At 41.6% G+C, this 23698-nt stretch overlaps 1 protein-coding gene across 1 annotated transcript in view; it reads right to left on the bottom strand.

Moving 5' to 3' along the window:
* Positions 1–23698, bottom strand: part of STARD13 (StAR related lipid transfer domain containing 13) — a 69339-nt gene that overhangs the window by 16403 nt on the left and 29238 nt on the right. Inside the window, exons 2-6 of the mRNA XM_026049830.1 lie at positions 17832–17903; positions 16712–16793; positions 8572–8635; positions 2295–3670; positions 26–199 (exon numbers count right to left, since the gene is read on the bottom strand). Of these exons, the coding sequence (XP_025905615.1) occupies positions 26–199; positions 2295–3670; positions 8572–8604 (1583 nt within the window). The 5' untranslated portion in view covers positions 8605–8635; positions 16712–16793; positions 17832–17903. The remainder of the gene's footprint in view (positions 1–25; positions 200–2294; positions 3671–8571; positions 8636–16711; positions 16794–17831; positions 17904–23698) is intronic.

Genomic DNA, 23698 nt, shown 5'->3' on the forward strand with positions numbered 1-23698 from the left:
TTTTCTAGTGCTCTGTTGTACTCACCAGGTCCAACCATGTTTGTTTGACATGGAGTATTTTTCCATGATGGCYGTAAGACGAAGTAGAGAGAATTTTTGTAGTAGATTCAGTTGGGCTGCTGACTGATTACTGATGTGAAGTGATGCTATGGAGTGACTCAGCCGATGAGAAATTTGGAAACTATGCCACCGTAACCGCCTTCAGCAAAAGAAACAATAGAAATTCAGACAATGAAGTGTTTCAGTTGGGCAGAAAAAGGTGGTATACTGTGAGAAAAGACTAGGCAATACATAAACACACATATATGCACACACTTATGGTTCAAGGTGTGACAACTGAAAGAAAATGTAGCTTGGAGGCCAAAGAAATAAWCTGTTTACCTAATTTTGGAAATGGCCATATTTAAAATTTTTGTGTTAAATTCAAATGAGGCATGGGCCCCTTTTATGGACGTAGGGAAGCAATGTTGCCTGTTATGTTTTCTAGCCCACACATTTCCAACAGGATGTGTGAGATCCAGATTCAAATATTCTCTCCCTGACTCAGAACTGGACTTGATGCCTGGTCCCCCACCTCCCAAGAGACCACTGTGGCCACCAAGGTATTTGGAGATGACATTCTTCAAATAAAATCATTGTTATAAAATCGTTGAGGATTTTTTTTTTGTAGAGAGTTTGAACTGTGTGTCTCCTAGGCAACAYCATATCCACCAGGCTATTGAGCTATTCTCCTCTTTACCTCAATAAACTTTATCTAWGTACTGGATATACTGGAAACAACTTGTTTCAGTTTATTGTTTTGTTAAAAACGAACTTTGGCTCAAATCCTGCAAACTTTGGCACTGCTTATTTACTTAGTAGTTTCCTCGAGTTTGCCTGCATGTGATGGTGGTGAGCAAACATGAATGGAAGTAAACTGTGGCAGAATCTTTTGTGAGGATTTGACAACACTGAYGCCAGATCAGAAAGTGTCTTAGAATCATAGAATGCTTTAAGGTTGAAAGGGACCTCTAGAGATCATCCAGTCCAACCCCCTGCTCCAGCAGGGACACCCGGAGCACRGGGCACAGGGTGGCAGCCAGGCGGGTTTGGAAGATCTCCAGAGAARGAGACTCCACAGCCTCCCTGGGCAGCCTGTGCCAGGGCTCTGKCACCCTCACWGKMAAGAAGTGTTTTCTCAAGTTCCTGTGGAACTTTTTCTGCCTCAGYTTGTGGCCGTTTCCTCTAGTCCTATCACTGTCCACCACTGAAAAGAGGCCGCCCCCTCCTCCTCACTGCCTCCCTTGAGGTATTTATAGACACCGATCAGGTCCCCCCTCAGCCTTCTCCTCTCCAGGCTGAACAGGCCCAGCTCTCTCAGCCTTTGCTCATAGGGCAGATGTTCCAGGCCCCTGATCGTCCTCGTAGCCCTGCACTGGACTCTCTCCAGCAGCTCCACATCCCTCTTGTCCTGGGGAGCCCAGAACTGGACACAGTCTCCAGATGTGGCCTCWCCAGGGCTGAGTAGAGGGGCACGATCCCCTCCCTTGACCTGCTGGAGACGCTCTTCTTAATGCACCCCARGATCCCGTTGGCCTTCTTGGCCACCAGGGCACACTGCTGTCTCATGGTCCAGTGAGATATGTGTCAGATATCCAGTTCCCAGTGGGATATGTGTCAAATGTTTAATGTTTTCTTACTGCCTCCACACATATGAACCCACACTACACAAAGCAGTACAGATCCAGAAAGCACTTCACTCAGAATAGTGCTCACCTGGAACTAATCTCTCTGTTTCATGACAGGTTTCCAAACCTTTAGCAAAATCCTGCTCTTCACCTTTATTAACAGGTTAATCATATATAATCATTTTGTCCAGCCAGGTAAAGTAGTGAGGGAGTGAATAAGGGGCAGGAAAATTCTCTGTGAGAACAAAGTGCCACAATTTTGAAGCAGATCAGTGTGTAAAAACATGCACGAGGCTAATGACACATACATAATGTCTGTGATGCATACATGGTCTTTTTTTATAACAGTATGGCTCATGAAAGAAAAAAATATGTGCTAATTTACACTGTTTCTCCATTGGTTCCACATAAGAATTTCTAAAGGAAGATATCCCTTTCCCAGAAGTAGTCCTTTGCCTCGTGAAGTCCTCCTCCTCATGCAAKCAAGTACTATAGTGACATCCTACATTTGTGATGCCTAGGCTTCACTACAGACTATAGTCTATACAGACTATACTGTATTTCACAAGTTATTGCTTTGTTAATACAGAAGGAAGTTGGAATTGTGTACAGAATCTTGTCACCTACCTGCTTGGCCTTGTGAGAGATGCTCCTACCCCAGAGTCCCTCCTGTCCCTAACACCGGTGGCTTCTGACTCATTCAGTGATGTTCCGTCTCTGTCCATGTCACTTGGTGTGGTCCGGCCATCAGAGACAGAGTTCCCTTCAAAATCAAGTGTTATCTGTGTGGGTGACTGGAAAGGCAATGACGGAGATTCTTTCATGGACATGTCATCAACTGGAAGACCTGGCAACACATTCTTTGACCAGCCATCTACCACCTCCTGGAGTCCATTGACGTGTTGCAAAATATCATCTAAATGAGGAAAAAGGACATCTTTCTCTAAGTCCAGGAGGTCCCCCGTGCTAGCATACAAGTGGGAACCTGGCACATTGTCGTAAATACTAACTCTGCTCTCTTTTGAACAGCAAGCTATCAATCCAGCTTCTTTTGGAGTAGAGCAATTCTGTTTTCCCAGGGAGATGCTGCCTGTCCTCCAGTTTACATTACTGTTATCTGTAGGTGAAAGGCTTTCAATAGAGAGTGCCTTTGGGAAGGTCCCTGGTTTGTGATCCTTGGGAATGTGTACAACCAAGTTCTCTTGGGAATGAAATTCATTTTTTCTGTTTTGGTCTGCCACTTGCCGTACAGCTGTTCCTGACAGAACATCTAGGTCCTCCAAATACATCCCACCTCTCTTGTTTGCTTCATGACCTTTGCGTTCCTTCAAACATGGTGTGCTCACCCCACTGCTGCTGTTTTCAGACTGACTGCTGTCACTGCTGGATTTGGCAGAGAAGGAGAGTCCTCTTTTCACTGAATCTTGTCCTAAGTTTTGGAGACCACCATTGACTATCTGTACACAGTGCATGTCTTTCAAGGACTTGGGCTCATACTGAAGAACAGGTCCACTTATCTCTAAAGGACCTGTTCTTCCTGAGCCTTTTAGCTTTCCATGTACACCTTTTGCTTTTAGTGTCTCCATACGTTTCAGAAAGGTTTTTGCTTTTGTTCGTGTTGGTTTCTCATTCTTCACGTTGTCTTTGGGGGCCAAGGCAATGCTTACTGAAGTAGAGTCTTGCAGAACTGTGTTTTCTACATCATGCTGGCCAGAGCAGTCACAGAGCTCCCTGACAGTGCTGCTGATGCCAGAGTGACTCCTGTTGTCACTTCCCCCACTGCTCTCACTGTGAATAGATGAAACCTCAGGTTCACTCAGATCTGTAAGGACACTCTCACTGCTTGTTGTATTTTTCATTTTAATGTCCCCAGAAGACCCATGTCTGTCTGATCGGTGAAACAAAGCATCAATGTCGTCCACTCGAGACCATCGTTTGCTGGTTCTTTGGAAAGTCCATTTATTACTGATAGCACAGAGGTCTTCCTCATCTGAATCTTCACTCTGGAAAATAGCAAGTAGAATGCATTAAGAGCAGGTGTGTATTATTTCCACTGAATTATTTCCATTGAACTGTACTACTCAGGAGAGAAACAAAGGCTGCCAGGCATCTAAACTTGGGATACTGGTCATCAACACTTTAATTCCAGCCTTCATTGTTTCATTGTAAAAACTGCAGTGAGCAGGTTAATGGGTAAACACTAAATTCTTCGTTACAGATTCATGAGTGGATGAGACATGCTGTATCAGCACCTCGTGGCTTCAGTGGGGTCTTTGGTCTATGCACAAACCTGATGGCCTACAGTGACTGCTCAGAATAAAGAAAAGGATTTGAAATGTGCTTGTACGTGGATCTGAACTTGCAGGGAAGGTGCTCAGAAACACACAAGAAAGACTGTGAAGTAGCTGGGAACTAGAGCAATGTGCCTACACGTGAAGCACTTGTACACCTTTTCTTTAAGCACTACAAGCAYCTTTCCATTTAAGCACTCAAGGCAGTATATATTCTGGGATGCACTTACTTTTGCAGTGAGAAGTAAATAAACATTTCCAATAGCATCAATAAACCTCAAAGACCATGTAAATCTCACAACATTTATATTTCAGCAACCTAAGTGGGCAGTTGTGGTCAAGCTCAGGGTGCTCGAAGAGTATGAAGCCCCCAGCTGATAATGAGCATCCCCGCCTTGACTTTGAACAGGGCTTATACTGCCTTGTTCCTGTGCATCTGTTTTAAGGCAGAGCAAACTATTTTCACCTACATGACATCCAAACAGCTCTTCACATTCTTGGAAGCAGCATGAAGGCAGTAAAATATGACAGGCTGTCAGACTAAAATGAGGTGCTAAACCAAAAAGACTATTTTGGGACTGGAAAAAAAAAACCCTCATGTTAGGAGTCTATTATTAGAAATATTTTTCTATGGAGTTTTAATGGTAAAGTTATCTTCTACCTCTGRCTAGACCTTCATTGACTTATCTAATTGAAAAACATAAATTTCAAAATAACCTCCAAATCTTAAATTACACTAAATCTCAGAATATGAAGGATGTGATCAGAGTGTCAAGTCTCTCTAATAGCATAAGCTTTTGACAGTTTATCACTTTGAGTTGGCCAGATGTTTTGGATCTTGTCCAAATCATAAAATAAAATACTGCTTGTAAAACAATAAATTTGGGGTTTAGACATTGCTGGTTTATGTGTTATGTTAAGGTAAGCAGTCCTTCTCCAGCTGATGTTTGCTCATAGGAGGAATAAGCAGATGCCCTAATTCTGCTGCCAGCTACAGAATAAAAATAAGCAGCTAGAGAAGCAGCAGGAAAGGAGGCAGAAATGCCTAAAACTACTTGGGTCATTCTGCATCAGGAAAGAGGGGCATATTAGAGAGCTCTACCTTCTGCTTCAGCTCGGCAGTTTGCTGCTAGACTGAGTATATGCAGGAGGACTGCACACACTCAGACACTTAAAAATCCATCTATTGTGGTCTTAGCAGTGCCACAAAGTGGATATTTTAAAAACCGCAAGGGCATGTACTTTTAAATATTTAGCAGTGTTAATTATATCTACAAAGCATACCATTGCTGAAGCTTTGCTGGCACCAGCCAATAGGATAAAAATATACATTTTTTATTTATTGTACATTCCCAATATACTAAAAGGACCCTAAAGAAGATTGTTGGCTGACACAAATCCCTGTAGTTAACATTGACATTACTGTATGAACTGACAGGATTTAGCCTGTCTTCTGCAAGCTGGAATCTATTAAACTAGCCAAAGTGCTAGAGACATTGTGTGAAAACACCAAGAGGAGGGCAGAGAATAGGAGAAGACAGAAATATACAGAAATTCAGTGGTGAATCTACTCTAAATTATTTTTAGAGGAAAGTAAGTATTAAGATTTTTTTAAAGTGGGTAGAGACGAGCAGAAAAGGATATTGGTATTGAACAAATTGTGCATCTAACCACAGCACAGGCAGGCACAGTCTGTCCTGACTGATCAGAAAATATGGGGGGGTTTCGCTGTTGAAATATCTAATTAATATGGAGGAAAATAAATTATTATTTTTTTAAGTKGGAATGAAACAGGCTTGCTGTGCTTCATCCGACGGAAGATCAAGCACATGAAATATCTGCCTTCTGAACTGCTGCCACGGTGACTCACTCCAAATTCTGCGGCACTGTGTGGCCTGTGACATAATGTGCTTTTCTGTGCAATGGCCGCAGGAGAAATTCTGGAGCCCACAGACATTCCGAATGACCCACTGCTCTTGTTAGATATCAGAGAGCAGCCACGAATGAGACAGTGCTGAGAAATGCAGCGAGGACTTTGCCAGCTGCCAGCCGTGGTGACAGTGGCCCAAGAGTGGGTCTGAAARTAGCGATTCATTTTACATAGATTGGGCAGTATCTCATAGCAGTGACTGTAAATTCCTAGGTTCAATTCAAGTAAATGACTTGGGAGCATATTCGAAAGTCCCTTTAATACCACGATGGTTGGGAAGACGAGAAGAGGCAAGTTTCTTGGGAAGTGATACGTTAGCCTGATAACAGTCTGATGTCAGACTAACACATAAGACTGATAATATTAGCCAAAGAGAATGAGTTTTTGATTCATAGATTTGTCACAGTTGGTTTCAAATAGTACATTCTTTTTTTTTTTTTTTTTTTTTTTTTTTTTTTTTTTCTTTTTTTTTTTTTGACTGGAATTCATTAGTGTCCTCAGATATAGAGGGACACTAACAAAAGACAAAATGTAGGTTTATTTGTAATGGAATTTTGCCATATTTTTTCCAGCTGGGGGCAGGAATTCTCATAAATCGACAGCTGCAGAAGGCAGTTAATCCAAAGGCTAATCTTTGCCTGTCCAAATCACTTATAGACATGGTTACAACATATATCCGAGAATTCCTCTGTGCTTCACAGTGAGGATAATGGCAGGAGAGCAGCTAACTCCCCACGGAGTGGACATATATCTGAGCATGGAGCAGGTGGGAAGCTGGCTGCAAGGAACACTCACCCCTTGTTGGCTTTCACRCTGATCTTGTCTACTAGCTTATTTTGCCAGATTTTGATGAATTACTCAAGCAACTGCATGGGTCCTATGCAAACCAGTTATGCTGAACCTCCAAACCAATCTGCCTGTGCATCTTGCCATTCAGAAGACTACAAAAACTATTAGAGAAAAACTATTGCATCAATAAAAAAGTTTTCTTGAGTGAATGTTCAGTTCCAGTCCCAATTCCTAGGTTTTATGTTGACCTTTCATTACCAGTCTCTCCTTCCTCTTGGCCTCCCGTCACATCCTCTCTCCACCTGTTGCCCCAAATCTCAGCCATTCCTTCTTTSTGAGCTCTGGCTCTCCCTGGCCTCATGCATGTAAAGACCCAACTAGCTTCTGTCCCACTGAACAGGTAGCCGAGTATGACCATCTCATTCCTCAGCAAAATATGGGACTTACATGAGGAGATGGGACTTACACGAGGAGAATAGTCGATGGCTTCAAACCATTCTGAATAGCAAGGGGTGGCAGCAAGTTTTAGTCAAAGATAGCAAGAAAATTCTCTCTCCTTTTGTATTTTTTTCTGATATAATCAGCTTAAAGAAGCAAGCAAGCATACAAACCTCCCAAGAAAACCAGAATACTTGTTGAAGGGAAGGAGAGGAGCTAACATACAAATACATTTTCCCCAGGACAATCAGCATTCATGGGTATGAATGCTAAACTTTTTGCAATTCTGTCCCTTGCACAGTGCCCGAGTCTCTGCTTGAACTCATGTACATGTGCACAGGCAACAGAAAGGAAATCACTCCAAGAAGGTCAACGATACAATGGATTTAGTGAGTTCGCTCTCGCTGAATGAGCTCAGCCTCTTCCTATAGTGCCTGCCTGCCCACATTATAAAGTTAGCATTGTAGTCAGGGGATTTTACCGTTCACTCTGTCAGGCGTGATGTGGGTATTTGATGTGGAAAGTATTGGCACTTATCAAAGACATAGAAATCCATCAGGTCTGAAGCTGTGAAGAGATGGGATCCCTGTGGTTTCACTGAATGGACAAAATGCATGCTGAAGAGGCTATATACACCGAAGAACAAATGCGAATGTGCAGAAGGTGACAGACTATCCAGACATTAAATCATTTTTTGTCTGAGTTCCCTCACACGCTGAATAGGGGATAAATAGACTGAATTTGCAATGACACCAAAAATGCAACTCTTAGAGGTAGTTTTCAAAAAGCATTAGGCAAACTTTCTAAGGAAGGAAAAACATGTACCAAGATTTCTCAGAGGCAACGATTACCATGGTACACTGCTGAAGAGCCTTGGGGAATTTGTGACTAGAAAACCAAATGCTCAGCAGTTCTGCTGGACATGTTACGAAATTCTCAAAATCAATAGGCAGTTTCTGCATTCCTCCCTGAAACCCTTTAAGCCTCAAGTAATTCCCATGTTACACAGGAGTTTGTAAGGATGACAGGGTCTATTTTCATATTATTAACTGGGAATAAGGCAGTACAAGAAATAAAGAAAAGCTATTGTTTTCATTTTTTTCCCTAGCAGGATGTTCCACTGAGTACTCATATGCTTTGGCAAACAAGCCAATGTGATGAAAAAACACCATCTTTTCACCCACTAACTTAAATTGCTCACATATCAAGCTATAAATACTGCACGTGCCCTTCTAATACAYGCTGTAGGATGTTTTGTTCCTGCTGTAATAGTCGGGTTTTTTTTTATTTTCAAGATTCCACAAATTTTTGCCCTTCCAGAAAATGCTGACATGCATACTCAAAGTCAAATATACTTAATTTACTTTTAAGAGCATTACTGACTTACAGCCTAATTTGGGGCACTCTTATCAAAAAGCTCTGAACAAAGCCAGCACATTTCATGGTGTTTTCTTACCTTTTTCCTTTGYAAGTTCACATCGAGTTTCATTGAGGCGCACTTGTTCAGTGTGTTCAGTCGTCTAAGGGGTAAAGCACATTCAAAAGATTAGCAGTTGCTGATTAAAGGGCACAACTTTTCATAATTTCAAAAGCTTTTCTCTTATCTGCCTGTAGGGTGCTAACTCTGCACTACAAGCTTTAAAAATGATATTGTTCATTTTATGTCATGCTTTAAGGCCACTGCTTTAAAGCGGCATCTTACCTTCACACTGCTTGATAGCCAGCTTTTATATATTGCTTTTTAATTCATAGTATTTTAAGTACTTAACAAAGGAAATAGATATGAAAAAACGTTTTTTATGGATGGAGAAACAACCAGAGTGAGGAGATAAGTTGCCTTGTGCAGGAATGCAGCATAATTAATATAAAATGATTTAATGTAAATGCTTGGTATTTCAAAGCACCATGTAAATGCTAATTTCAAAGCACTTGGGAAAGATAAAAGAAAAAGAAAAGCTATTCACTTTAGACAGTTAGTACCTCCTTAAAAAAGTCAACATAAAGGAGAAATTGTAGTAACTATTTATTCATGGTCAATAGTTCCTCCCCTAAACCTATAGATCTTATAGACAGACAGATTAACACACCCAATATGCCACAAATGTAACATTGTGTTAACTAAACATTGCTTAGTGATTATAGACTATGCTTTGCATGTTATGATAATACAACAATTTCTGTTTGGCTTCTGCTCATTAAATCCAAGGCTATCCCATGACGATACCGGGTTGAAATGACAACCTGATACATATGGAAAGTGAACACTGCATGTGTGTGTGCATCCATATGCAGAGGGAGTCAGAGCACTGCAAAATGTGCTCCTTCGGTAGTGATAGTACTATGCTAATCAGAACTGCTTTATTTTTACTTCCTCTTTAAGGTCTACTATCCATCTTCCACAAGCAACAAAGTCTCAGTGTTAAATACATTCAACTTTAAAGGTTTCCCTGTTTTAGGGCTGAATTTCAGAATGAGGCAGGGAAGAGTTGAGACATGCACCCACACTACTCTTCTATAAGCCCTATGTATCAGATGTATCTTTGCAGCACAATTTCTATTTTGCCTTTGGGCACCAGGATGAGAACCTGCAAATCTATAGAACTGGAAGCATCTGAAATGTATGTGGTAAATTATAAGGGCATGTGAARAAATATCATGTCAATACTAAACTCTGTCATAGAGAGATCTTATTAGTATATGCTTCCCTGGGACTCATTATAATGTTAGAAATCCTCTCTAACTACCACCACTTGAAAAGAACCAGCCTACCAAATGTAGATCTTCTTTATAGAACTGCCCTCACAAAATAACACCTCCTCATTTGTAGATAAAATACTCTTCCCTAACTCGAGCCAATAAAACCTTTATGCCGTAACAGAAAGCCCTGCACCCATATTAATGTGAGTGTGATGTATGCATCAGCATATCCCATGTGCATGGTAGTAAGTCCTTGCAATAAATTGCAGGCTTTGTGGTTCTGTAACTATACTTTCAGCCTTCTGCCCACAAATCCTCCTCCTCGGGGATTACATCTATCATTGCAGAACTCATCTTTTGCCCAAACATGGAATTTCTCAACCCAAAGTTTCATTTTGTTGGGGCCCTGGCTGAATAACATTCAGTGCTTCTTCTGAGTACAAAATGTTTAAATCYGGATATCTGCACTGATTGTAAATATACAGAAGCCAAGATGTATTTTCTATTTTTCTAGCTTTCTATTTGTGGAAACAGTTTCCTTCAAGGGGTGAACTGAAAGCTTAGGTGTGAGTTCCTGCACTTCCTATTAGTACAGCTTGTGTTAGTGAGACAAGCTTGTAGGAGCATTTCTACCTGCCCAGGCTGTTCTGTGCACCACAGCTCAACTCATCAGCTGTCAAGGCACTCACACCTGCACATCTAAATCAAGCCAATATGGGATTTAAATGGGATAAACCAAACTAATCTGCAGAATGATCCATTAAAAACATATCTGAATGTTTCTACAGTGGCAGTTAGTTTTACCTGAAAGCTGTCGGGTCCCCTTGGTTTGTCCCCTTGTTTTTGTACTCCTATCTGAGCCTCCGGGCTGGGTTTCCTTTCTCTTTCAGAGACGGTGGGAGAGAAAGGCTGTGTCTGTTGGATGTTGTCCAACTGCTGCTGTCACAACATGGCTGGGGTGTTTGGCCAGAACAGGAATGGGAAAGAAACTTCCCAGAGAAAGGTGACACCTAAATTCATGATGAGACACTCAGAAATTCTGAGGAACCATTGCCTCCTTTGAAGTTGCACATCAAACTTGATGTGTCTAATTTCTAACTCGCCCATCTCTGTAAGAATGAGCACTGAAGAAATATTGCCTGAAAAATGGAGCTGCAATATGGGTCTTGTGTCATGAGTCTSTGGCTTAGAAAATAGCCCTGTGCTTATTCCTTTTTTTTTTTGCAGTTGCTGTTGAGGAGTAGATATAGAACAAAACATGTGAAATACAGGAGCCAGTGTATACTCTTCTACTCACAATAATGTTGTATGCCTTCTAAACATAATGGAAGAAACAATGCACTTTAGGAACATGATGTAGAGAAAGTAGCAGCCAGTGCCTTATACTTTGCCTTGCTTGTGCCCGGGTAACTCTGGATGTGCAGCCGAAGCAGAACATGTCATGGAATATGTCATGGCATTTCTAAAAAGGGCATCCATCTTCCGTGTGGAAAAATGCAGAAATCCAAGGGTCAAACAAATCAAACAATTTGAAGCAATCACTAACCATATTAGAGAGCAAGATCAGTTCAGCAGAGAACTGACCGGTCAGCTCTCTGAAAGTGAACGTCAATACTTAGATTGCAGCTCCAGAAAACTAAATCATTATCCCAGTTGCTTTCTAATCTGCTTTTTCTATGAAGAATCCCCTCCATCAGAAAGAGAACTACTCTTTAATGGGAGCCAAGGACTTAACCTCAGYTTGTAAATGTATCCATCTACAAAATAAGGGCATGCTTTCTGGGGCTTTTTCAATGTGAAAAGATTTGCCAGTGAAATTAGAGAACTAATGATGAGATTTGTTAACTTGCCTGGTACTAACAACTCCAATCAAAGCCAGTCTGTTTCAACTTTCCATATCCTGGTGGTGTGCCAGTGGTGGCAGAGAGCTTTTCTCATCAGCATATAGCTGCTAGATGACTGACAGCCAAGTTCTCAAAAAAAATTACCAAAAAAATAAGTCTTTGGCTACAAATGGCTGTCACTGATGTCCCAGAAAAGTGAGAGAAGCCTTGGAAATGCTACTAATACTTTTATGTCTCTACTTAGAAATACAGGAAAAAAACCTGCCTGTTGCTAACCTTTAAGGGAGATAAAAAAAAAAAAAAAAAAAAAAAAAGTAAAATAAAACATGTCTGTATGTAACACAGGAGATGTGGGGTATTTAAGAAAAAAGTAATCTCTGGATGCTTTTGAATGCTTGTCTGGGAAGCTGTGCAGTGTTCAGGGGAAGACTGCAAAATACTTACTATAGCAAGTGCTTCGCTGACATTAACCTTATTTCTTCTCTAGGGCATGAACATGACAGATGTCCACTGACTCAATCCTTAAACATCAGGGAAGCAATTCAGGTGCCCAGGTGGAAGTGCCTAGTGCTATTTCAGATCCCCTTTAGAACCAATCTTGCCTTCAGCTGCTGCTGGTCCTGTGTCAGCCAGCCCACGGGGAAGTCTCAGATAGCCCAGGAGATTAAAGATGACATTAGATGGCATTTGGGGTGCTGAACCCTACTCATGGTGGAGTATGACTATCCCTTATGATGGAAGCGCTTCAGGAGCAGGAAGTCTCTCCCTTTTACAAACTGAACAGCACCAAGCAGTGCAAATAAACACAAATCTGTTGCAAAACAGAATTTCATTAACTGTGAAACCCTGTGTCTGGCCTATTGCCCTGCTTAAAGAGCTGTCCAGCTACTCTGAAGACAACCTCTGAGTGACTTGGAGCTCCAAGAATCTCCCTGAACCTGTCTGCAGCTGCTCCCAAGCTGCTGGTGGGCATACAGCCAGTGGCACCAGAAGGCCATGCAGAAGTTTTTCTGCCAGGAGGCAGTAGGATGGGGTGACATGGACTTCACCAGTGTCTCCTGCCCCTGGAGAATGGGCCACGTCCTCTCTTACCTATCAGGAGAACACATTATATGGTTCTCTAAACTCTTCCTTGAGGGAAATACTACACTATTTCTCAGTTTTATCATTATTCCTAGTCAAGCTTAGGTGCAAAAAGAGGATGCATGTACTTGGAGGGCTGCTTTTGGTGCTGCAGAATGTGTGAAGAGAGCATCTGAGCCCCTGTGCTGGGCTCTGCTGAAGACTCAACACTGAGTCTTTGTGGCATGGAGGGAGTGGAATGGGAAGCTCACAYGGCCACATGCCTGCTCCACCAGTTTTGTGGATAGAGACTACACTATTTTCCAGTCCTGTCACTTATTATCATTGCTGCAATGGGCTGAACTACTTCACATGGAATGTTCACCTGAGGAAACTCCTTGAGATCAATGGGAGTCTTTCTACTGACTTCAAAGCTGGGCTTTCTGTAGTGCAAGTGGGGATCCAGGCTTATCTCTTAACGGCACCTAGAGCAATATAACCCAATAGATTGCACTGACTATGCAACAACAGTTCAAAACACTAAAGCGACCTTTGGATTATTTACAAGGTATCTAAGAGGCTGGAAAAAGAGGCTGCTGGCTGCTTCCCCATTACAAATTTTAAGAGCTTGGTTTAGGGGCTGGAGTAGGGTCTTAGCAAACTAGTATTACATACTTCTCCTTTACATTCTTTGTTGCTGTATTTACATGAACACAAAAAGTACAACATGGCTTGACTTTTCCTTCTCACCCTCTTATCACAGCAGTCACAAAAGTTCCCAAAGCAGAATCTGTTGACTGCTATTTTGGAAARGACATAGAAACCCAGCTATAAAATTTTCATGCCCAATTATTGTTTTGGCAGGCTGACAACCTTTGCCTGCAGAATGCATGGCAATTTTCTATTGTTCGTTACTCAATAAAATCCAAATGGAATCTCATGATAGGGAAAAAGATATGCCTCTAACCCAAAGGCCCCAGATTCGGCCTTCCCGCTGCCAAATTTTAAAATGATCTTGTAAACAGCAGGAGCATTAGACTGTCTCAGAAAGGTCACTGAAATCTTTTACCGCTGGGAGTTTCAGGCATTCTGCACAGAATCCTACCAGCTGCCTCAAAAAAGAAGAGCTTTCTCCCCATTTGTGCCTCAGACTGTCTCACATACTGCAATGTTATAAGAAAGGCAATTATAAAGAGTCCGATTTCACTCCACAGCAGCAGAGAAATTCAGTTTTTATTCCAGAGCAGTTATGATTCAGAATGAAAACTCTGTTCAAAGCAATTCTGGCATTCTGTCCATTCTGGCAAACTGATTCTATTCTGGCATTCCATCCTCCAAATAAAAATGACGGCTCCATGTTGCTCTGCATTATAGACTGACTGTGAAGGCTGGGTGTCTGAAGAATTGAAGTTTGGGACCCAGCACAGTGACCAGTACATGCCAAAACTGTAATCTTTTTTGGCTATTTCATTAAAGTGTGTCATAGACTTCGACTCTTGCGTGAGATCCTGGAAAGCATCTTGCAGTGAGGCCACTGCTGAGCAAAGCAAAAGCAGAAAACTGGCCATGGTGGTCTGCCAAGCTGTGAGGATCTACAGCTCAGTGGCCAGCTTGGAAAATGCTGGTTTGAGAGCTAGCACAGCAATGCTGCTGGTAGGGGAGGTGCTGCTGACCCTGCTGCTGTTCCACACGAACCAGAATGTGACATTTGGCACAGCCGCTTTTATGGTTTGCTCTCAGTTAAAGATTTGGAGCTGATGAATTGTAATAAATGAAAACATCACTCTTCCATCTATTTAATCTGCACGTAACACTTCTTTTTCTACCTAGTATATGAGGTGTTTTCTCTGTTTAGATCTATACTACCTGAAAACTCCCAACATAAATTAAAGTGACAGGGATTATTTCATGATAAAAATCATTGGACAAGTCATAAAAACTTTCATCTCTGAATATTCTTTTCCATTTGGAAAAATCTATGTCTCTCCTCACATATTAGAAGCCTTAGGCTGATAATAAAGCATTGTCACACCAGTGCACCCCTCCAGATCCTGGTTTCTCTTCCAGAATCTCATCTTTCAATAGAAGAGAGAAAACACACACACACTCACTCCTGCTGTTTTATGCACAAAAATACAGAAAAAAAAAAATGAAGTAACCACTGAAAGTACGTGCAGAACCTATGTGTGAGTCTCCAGAGTCTGAAGCAGTAAAATGTGAGCTGATCCCACCTAGCTGTGTAGGTGCTGAATGCTAATTTAAGTACCCTAATTTAAGTACTACTATTGCTAATTACTTCAGAGAAGAAAGACTGGGCAAGAAAGAAAGTCATGGAGCTGTGTAATGTGCCACATGCAGCTCACCATCTGCTCTCACATGAAGGACATAGCGATGGAAACTAAACTATTTTCCCTGAGTCTCGAAAGTGGTCACATAGGGTCTGAGGGCAGATTTAAGCATACTGTGGAAAAGGCCTTCTCAGGGCAGTTCTGGGAGCAGAACGAGGATGGTTGGAACCTAGAGCATTCAGATGCTGCTTAAACTTGGTGAAGAAAGGGAGGAAAAGGATAGTTCACCCTCCCTCCCACAAGGTTCCAGTCTACAGCACAGCATGTCTCTTGCCATGCTAACGTGAAGCAGTAGGATGGATGTGTTTGTGGGAGGAAGGTTTCTTAGACACTGGCGTAGACATTCCTTCCACAAGGTTACTGTATAGAAGAGCAGTGGGGTTGTGCCTGGAGTTACTCTGCCCCCTGGCATGCTTGAGAGCAGTCTTTGAAGGATCCAGGTCTTTCCTATTGATTTCTCATCAGTCACAGAGAATATTCTGTTTTCCATATCCATAATTGACAAAATGGGAAACTATACATATAAACAACTACAAAAGACTTTTGGAAAAGCCAAATGACAATGGTAGTTTTGGTAATTCCTTGGGAAGGTTGTAAATCCTCAGTGTCAGAAGACATCTTCTGGGATGCAGAGATGGATGACAGGGACTCTCTTCCAGTCCTGCTTTCTACAATTAGGAAATGCTCTCTGCAGTCCTCTGTCTTGGGACTCATTAATCCCATTAATGAGGGGACACAGTGTAGTGGAAGAGCTTATACCCTCTCATGCCTTTAGCCACATTCACAGAAAAGGAGATAGATTTTGATCTAATTATCTTGATGTTAGTATTGTGAAAATACCCGTAACATGTAACAAAGTCCATATTTTTCCTGGGGGTCACTTTACTGAGATGGAGTAGACCCTGCCTGAGCTGAGCACAGGAGTAAAAAGATGGGAACATTGTCTCCGCAATGTGGTTTGGCAAAACTACTATGGAATAGCTGCTTCTTTGGGGACAGTTCTGGAGCAATGCAATAGAGTAAATTCATCACAGGCAGAACATAAGAGGCTAGATAAACAGCAAAGAGAATGCCTAWAGGAGGGACAGACCAAGGGCTCTTCATGGTAGCTGTAATGCTCTGGGGTTCTGGTCCCACAGTTCCTGTTACTGGTGTCCAGAGGAGAGCACCAAGAGAAACATGGCGGCATGAAAGCCACGTTTCCTGATAGAGAAAGTACCTGCTGAATTCTTGATGCATCTTCTTGATGCACTGTGAGGTTTCACCTTTTCTGCTGTGCTTGGACGTAGGGTCATTAATGCAACACCTGTGTTCCTTAATTCATTTGGGTTTTCTCATATTTGGAAGGTATATTTGTATTCTCATATTCACTGTTTTCAAAACAAATGGATTTGAGACCTTTTAAAATTTTGTGATGTTTCCTATGAGTGTAGTGAGCCCTGCTCTAGGATCTTGCACAAGACAAATTAATCTATCATATTAACATTTATTTCTTAAAAATGAACAATCTCATTACTTAATTCACAAGCAAACATCTCTTCTGCTGGTCTGCCTTACTATAAATAACACACCAGCCAATGTTTTTAAAGCATGAGAAGAGAAACATCAGGAAAGCATGAGAAGAGAAACATCWGGTGTTATTTACCTGCAAAGAGGTTCTACAAGGTCCTTGTCAAGAAAATCATGATCTTTCTTTACTGCAGCAATGTCAATGGGAAACTGGGAATCTATAAAAGGAGACACAATATTAAGACAACTGCTTGCTATTCAAATGAAAACGTACTGTCTTGTCCTAAAATGCTTGGCAAGTAGTTACTCATTGAAATGCAATATAAGTCCTTTCATGCAGACTTGGTTCCTTTTCAGATCTGTGACCCTTTCAGTTACTGCTGCAGGTTTTTTTTGTTTTTTTTTTTTTCTTCCCTATTCCCTATTGGAAGTTGTGCACCAGACAGAGCACAACATCGTGCCACTTTTGCTTTAGTAAGATATACATTATTAGCTGTGCTTTCTACCGCCTAGCAGCAGGCAGAGCAGTGCATGGGCTAATAAGCCCTAGCGGGCCTGGGCTGGCTGAGTTTCTCTGGCAGAGATAGATAATCTGCAGCGTGAAAAAATGAAGATCAGCTGCAGTTTCCCTCTCAGCACTGCTCTGAGAGGAGCAGAAAAACACAGCTCAGTGCCCAGGCTGCTCTTGAACGCAGCAGCAGCGCGTTCAATCCCCCCTGCTTATTGGAGCACCATTTCTCAACCACTCGCTCCAGAAAGAGCAAAGCAGGGGAAAGGCTGCAGGGGAGAAGTCGCAGTCGTTCCCAGAACTGAAAACTTTGGGACAGTGATTTGACACATATGCTTTGAGCTRACCCCAGAGTTTTTCTTGTTTTGCAGTGAGAGAAGAACACAGGAAAGCACAGCTTAAATGATCCATTTTTAATATCTTAATACTTCTAATATTTTCAATCTCATTTTAGACACAGTTCAGAAATTTTTTAAAAAGTAGACTTACGTCTCTGATTTTTTTTTTTTTTGCATTTGCTTTTGCCAATTATTACACAAACTAGGTCCCCCTGTTTTCTTCCACAGCTATGAAGACTACAGTCCTACTTTTCTTTATGCATTCGTATGTCTCCCACAGCTGAGGCTTTGTGAGTGCTGCCTCCCACTGCAAAACCCTCATTCTTATTAGTACTGCCAGACTGTGAGCTCTCCTGGCAAGGACCCAATGCACTTTCAGTACTTCACAGACTGGAGAAAAACCTCCTTACCTTCATAGAACTGAGCATATTGGGGAAATCCAGCTGCACGTAACCAGTCACACGCTTCCTTTGCTTCAATTTCTGAGGAGCAAGAGAAGAGCAAATAGTCCACACTTTGACATTTTGCATTATAATTTCTTTTAATTGCAATTGGTAATAGCAGCTATCTACTTAAAAACACAGCAGTCATTCAGTAGTAACTGTCAATAGCATCAAGAAACAAAACACACCTCCATCAAAGAAATCCACCTGCCTCCAGGGGATGCCGGATTGTCCAGCTGTTTGGAGAGGGGAAAAAGCAACTACCTTCCCATGCAAGGAGAGTTGCTCAGCTAGGGTGAGTCCCTGCGTCCTGTCCTTCCCTAGCTCTCACTGAAGGGACTTTGTACAGTGGAAACTGTGAAGAAAGCAAGTCAAAAAGTAGCAGGGTGGAAGTGGAAAGACGGAGGACATGCCTCTGCTCCAATATTTCTGGGAGAGAATAATCACTGCAGAGGTGGACAGATATCATCTTTACACTGCACCCATGCTGTCCCTTGTGTAGGTAGAATTAATCCTGAAAGGAGAACTGGGTAGGTTGGATGCCCTTCCCTCCCTTTGGCTGCCTAGGGCAGCTCTCTGGATTCCCTCTGAAGTCAAAGGAGAGCCAGATACCTCCACAGAGTGATTCATTTCATCTCAAAGATTTTTGCATAGGACAAGCAGATCTAGTCTGTGCAAATGATAATCAGCAATAAACAACAAGCAGCTACACAGAAGCAGAGGGTGCATTTTCAGGTCTCTCCAGTAAAACAGACTTTGTGCATTTCTGTGGTCACACACATGGCTGTTCCCCTGAACACTGACATGACCCACGCGTGTTGACAGTTGGGTCACTCAATTTTTAGCAAGCTCCAGGGACTAATTCTACCGAGATTTGAAAGCAGGGCATCAAGTGTAGCTCTGTAGCTCTGGCTGGGCAGAMACTCATATTGTCTTTATGCTGGGCACTTGTAGGTTGAAGCTGCTGCTGAAGAGCGCCTGAAAGGAGAAGAGATCCTCCCCCAAACATGGATTGTTGTTGCTGAACTCTGGACAACATTTCCATGTTGCCTTTTGAAGAGACTTGATTTATATGATTAAAACTAAAACACGCATGTGCACATTTCTCATAACTGCAAAATCTGCATGTATGCCAGCTAAGGAATAGAGTCTGCATATGTTGAAAGGAGATATTTATGTTCCTTATTATTCAACCTGAAAGAACCAAAGAAAGGTTTTGGTGTATTTGTTGTAAAATCCAGGCAGCCACAATACAAAGCCCCAAACACAGAACAAGCAATAGAACTAGAAAAACAGACCTGCTTTCTCATCTGCATGTTCTGCCCTGTATGCAAAAATCCCAGCTGTAAATGTGTTGCGTGCTAAAAAGCATTTTTAGAGATATGAGGTACAGGCATGAATTCCTCCCCATATAATTCCATTCAGATCGCTCATTATAGCTCTAATGACTTCACCCACTATAAAACCTGCCTTGAATATATTTTGCAGTATGTGACCCACACACCTCTTTGCCCTTCTGAATACTGAATCACACCAGCAAATTTTGTTACGGAGATAAAAATCCAGAATATGCCTCTCCTTATCAAAAGCACAATTTCCCAAAGACTGCTGCAGAGCCTGTAACAGCTCAGCGATGGCCACAATCATTAGCAGCACTGAAAAGGATTTACCACCAGGTCTTCATTTGCTCTGACATTACTTCTTGTCAAGGCCAAAAAGGGAGTATAAAAGTACATTCAGTTCTTAACAGCACACAAAAGAATGAGCAGCTTGCACAAAGCGTGGCTCTCACTACTGCACATCTGTGTGCGGAAGGCGCATCTCTATTATGTTCCAGCAAGACTGAATATTTTTATTAAATGCTTGGAAAAAAGACAAGTCTCTATACTTTTGCTTCAGCTTAATTCAATCTCACGAAACACAGATGAATCAATTCTATTTCAAAATATATTTTACAACTCCTAACAGCTGTACATTCTAGCTTCATCTGGCCTGGAAGCACAACTAACAGAGGCAGCAGGCGATGCTGCATGCTAACACTTAATGCTCTTACATGCTTATCATATTTCAATGTGCTTTTCAGTTGACTGCTCAAATCAGGGACTGATAAGAAATCATCCTGAAGCCCAARCGACACCTAAAAACCTCAGGTTGCAATAGGTGAATAATTGCAAGGAATAACGGAGGAAGTAAATCTCACCCTTCTTTTGCCGACGTTGTTTAAAGGTTGTTCATAGCAGACTACAACTCTCTTAAACTCCTCCATTACTCAAAATGATTGTCAGATTAACTCTGGCTTTAAATCTTTGGCTCTAGCTAATACATKAAGACATCTATTGTGAATATTTTCATTTTCTGAACTATCACATAAAAAAACCAGATTCAGCCTCAAACAAGATTTGCTAAATCAGCCTCTGGGACACTGGGCCACAGACATGAATCAGTGGGACTCTGTTCTATTTTCTTTTAGGTCTTTTTAAGAGGACAGCACAGGCTACAGAGGTGCAATGTGCTATTGGCTCAGCACCAAACATGACTTTGCCCATAGCAGCCTGTTTCTCCTGGTTAAAGGCATCTGCTCTGGCTCTTCTGGGCAGAACCCAGCATTTACTACTCAGCAGAGATAGAAGGTGATTTCTACTATCTCACTTGGGGCATGTAAGCCAAGTACAGTTCAAAATGCAATACATTTTTTTTCCATTACTGGATATTTTGATGCTTAAAGTATAATTTTAGATGCTTAATTTAACATTCACCTTTAGTATATAWACTGTATAGTATATATCCACTGTATGTAGCACAGGTGCAAGAACCAGCCTGTAGCAGCTGCACTATCATCATGAGGCGAGCAGACAGGCTACTGGGGAAAAGCGAAGCTAGGACAAAAAAAAAAAAAAAACAAAACAAAACAACAGTGGAACAAATTCCTGAGATCGCAAGAATAAAAACTCATAGCCCATGCATGAGAGCAAATCCTATTTCCAAAAGGCAATACAGGTTCAGAAGATTTTAGGTGCTTTTGAGAAGTAAGTTTCTCTCAGTTTCTGAACAGGGACTAGATTCTCTCCAAAGATTTATTTCCCCCCAGAAATACCTACTCGTGTGAGAATATCGAACCTTTGGACCCTACAGGGCTATTTCTGAAAGGACAAAGTAGGTGAATTAACATGAATTGCACTCTGCAATACAGAGGCATGCATGCTGCCTCCTTGAGAAGAAAGTACTGCACAAGTTAGGCAGAAAATGCAGAACAACTGCAAGTGACCAAGAGAGGAAAAACTAGTTCTGAGACTGGGTTGGTTACTCTTTAGGCTGAGAAACCAAGTGTCCCGGGTTTCTCCCGTCCTGCAAGAACACGGAAAGCTGCTTGTGTTTGTGCAYGGCTCCCAAGCTCTGAGAAGGTCTGTCCTTGGGGAAGGAGGAACCCTGGTGGGGCCTGACCCAAAGGCTGCAGACCCCCATGTATCTGATGCCCCTGCATGGGCAATGTCAACCTGCCCTGCTGTCTGAAAAARAAGTCATGGGTAATTTACTGAGTTGCTTTCCACTTGCTCCAGCAGCAGTTAACGATAATCATTAATTATTTAGGATAGATGATAACTCAGTGGCAAGTATTGGCAAGTGTCAGTGTGTTTAACAGTAGTGGAGTTGTCAGGGATTTTCACAGATTCACAGAATATTTAAGGTTGGAAGGGACCTCTAGAGATCATCTAGTCCAACCTTCCTGCTCAAGCAGGCACACCTAGAGCATGTGGCACAGGGTGGCATCCAGGCGGGTTCTGAAGACCTCCAGAGTAGGAGACTCCACAACCTCCCTGGGCAGCCTGTTCCACTGCTGTCACCCTAACAGTAAAGAAGTTGCTCCTCAYCTGGAGATGGAACTTCCTGTGCTCCAGCTTGTGGCCATTACCCCTCGTCCTGTCGCTGGCCACCAGTGAAAACAGCCTGCCCCTTCCTCCCTGCATTCTCCCTTCCTGAACTTATACATATTAATCATATCCCCTCTGAGCTGTCTCTTCTCCAGAGAAAACAGGCCCAGCTCACTCAGCCTCTCTTCATACGAGAGATGTTCCATTYCCTTAATCATCCTGGTTGCCCTTCTCTGGACCCTCTGCAGAAGCTCCACGTCCCTCCTATACTGGGGTGCCCAGAACTGAACACAGTACTCCAGGTGCGGCCTCACCAGAGCTGAGTAGTTTTCTCATTTTTCAGTTGAATTAATCATGTGGCTCAATAGGGAACACTTTTTTTTCCTATTCCATTTTCTACCAGTAACAAGCTCTTACTGAAGCTCATGTCCTCAGAAGTCCTCAGCAACATTTCTGAGGAGATAAGGGTGCTTCATGGCCACCCACACCCCTGCCACGTATCAGCTCTTGCCAGGGGAGAATGCACAAAGCTACCCAAGCATAAATGTTTCTTTTGAGCTATGGAGCTTTACGAGGTCTTGCCTCTGAGATCCCCATGAAGTTCCCCGCCTGTTTTACCAGAACATTTCAGTGCACATATGCAAGCAAGGACCTCAAACTTTTCTCACCTCTTTAATCAGACAAATCAAAATTTTATATTTGATAACTTCTTCATCTTTCTGTAACAAACTCTGTAACTATTATTTTTACTTTACAGAAGATAAGCTAAAGCACAGATGCYCAGATTTTTTTTTTAAGTGCGTAAGAAGGTTAGTGACAATGTTGGTGGGAATTAGGCACTGACTTATTTAGTTGCGCATGACAATATAGCTAGGCCACTGCTCAAGTACCCTTACAGATCTGCTGTGGAGAGACAAAATGCCAATTTTCTGAAGCTCTTGGAGACCTAAACTATCACTGTCACCTAGACTTTACTGAGGTTGATGAGTGTCCTTCAAATGAGTTTGCAAAGCTACATCGGAGCAAAGGATTACTGCAGGCAGGGTGCTGTAGATCATGATGAAATACAAAACTTCTCACGTTCCCTGTGGGAAGAGTCCTATGTAATTTAAGAGACACAAGTTTCTGCAGCATTTTCAGTTGTATTATACTCACCGGAATTCTTTAAAAGGGAAAATTCTTGGATTTTATTTATAAGATTATATAATTTTTTTGTGCAAAGGATATTGGTATCTCTGAAATTATTTAGGCCTTTAGCATAATTTCCACAGAACTGCATTTAAAGGAATGCATTTAGCTAAAACCCTTATGATTTATCTTATTCCATTCTATTCTGTAGGACTTTTCCTGAATAATTCCAAATAATTACAAAGGTAACCGTGCTTTACACCCATAAAATTTACATTTACAGTACAGACCTCTCATAAATAAAATAAAACATAAGCATACAGTGAATTTATATTATTTTACTACACTATGGGGTGTATTCTTCAATAAATCTAGATAATAAGGTTTTCAATGGTGGAATTTCATTGGAATTATTTTATATCATGCTATATAATTACTATTAGAGACAGGGTTATGTTTTGCAAGCAAAAAACAAATAAAGCTGTCAAAGCATTATTTAAATAGAGCTTAAGCTTTTGCAGAATACTGTGGTACCAATAATAATACAATAAAATATGGACCCTTTAAACTACTGTGGCTGAAAATAATTCAAATGGCAGTAGGAAAAAAGATCTTTTCAAGCTCATGAAGCTTTTCTATCTATGTAGCTCTTTACACTTCATGTATAATAGTCAGATGATATGCATTCATGCTCTTGACTTCTCAAGAGAGGTTGTAAGTGAGAAACAAGATTGTTTATGAACATGAAAAACATCTCATATGGTGAGAGGTGAAAAAAATTGTACTGTTTACCTTAGAGGGCAGATGAATAAAGGTGCATGATAAAAGGATGAAAAA

The sequence above is a fragment of the Nothoprocta perdicaria genome, unplaced genomic scaffold, assembly GCF_003342845.1.
Source record: "Nothoprocta perdicaria isolate Ctin4 unplaced genomic scaffold, notPer1 scaffold_62, whole genome shotgun sequence".
Taxonomy (NCBI): domain Eukaryota; kingdom Metazoa; phylum Chordata; class Aves; order Tinamiformes; family Tinamidae; genus Nothoprocta; species Nothoprocta perdicaria.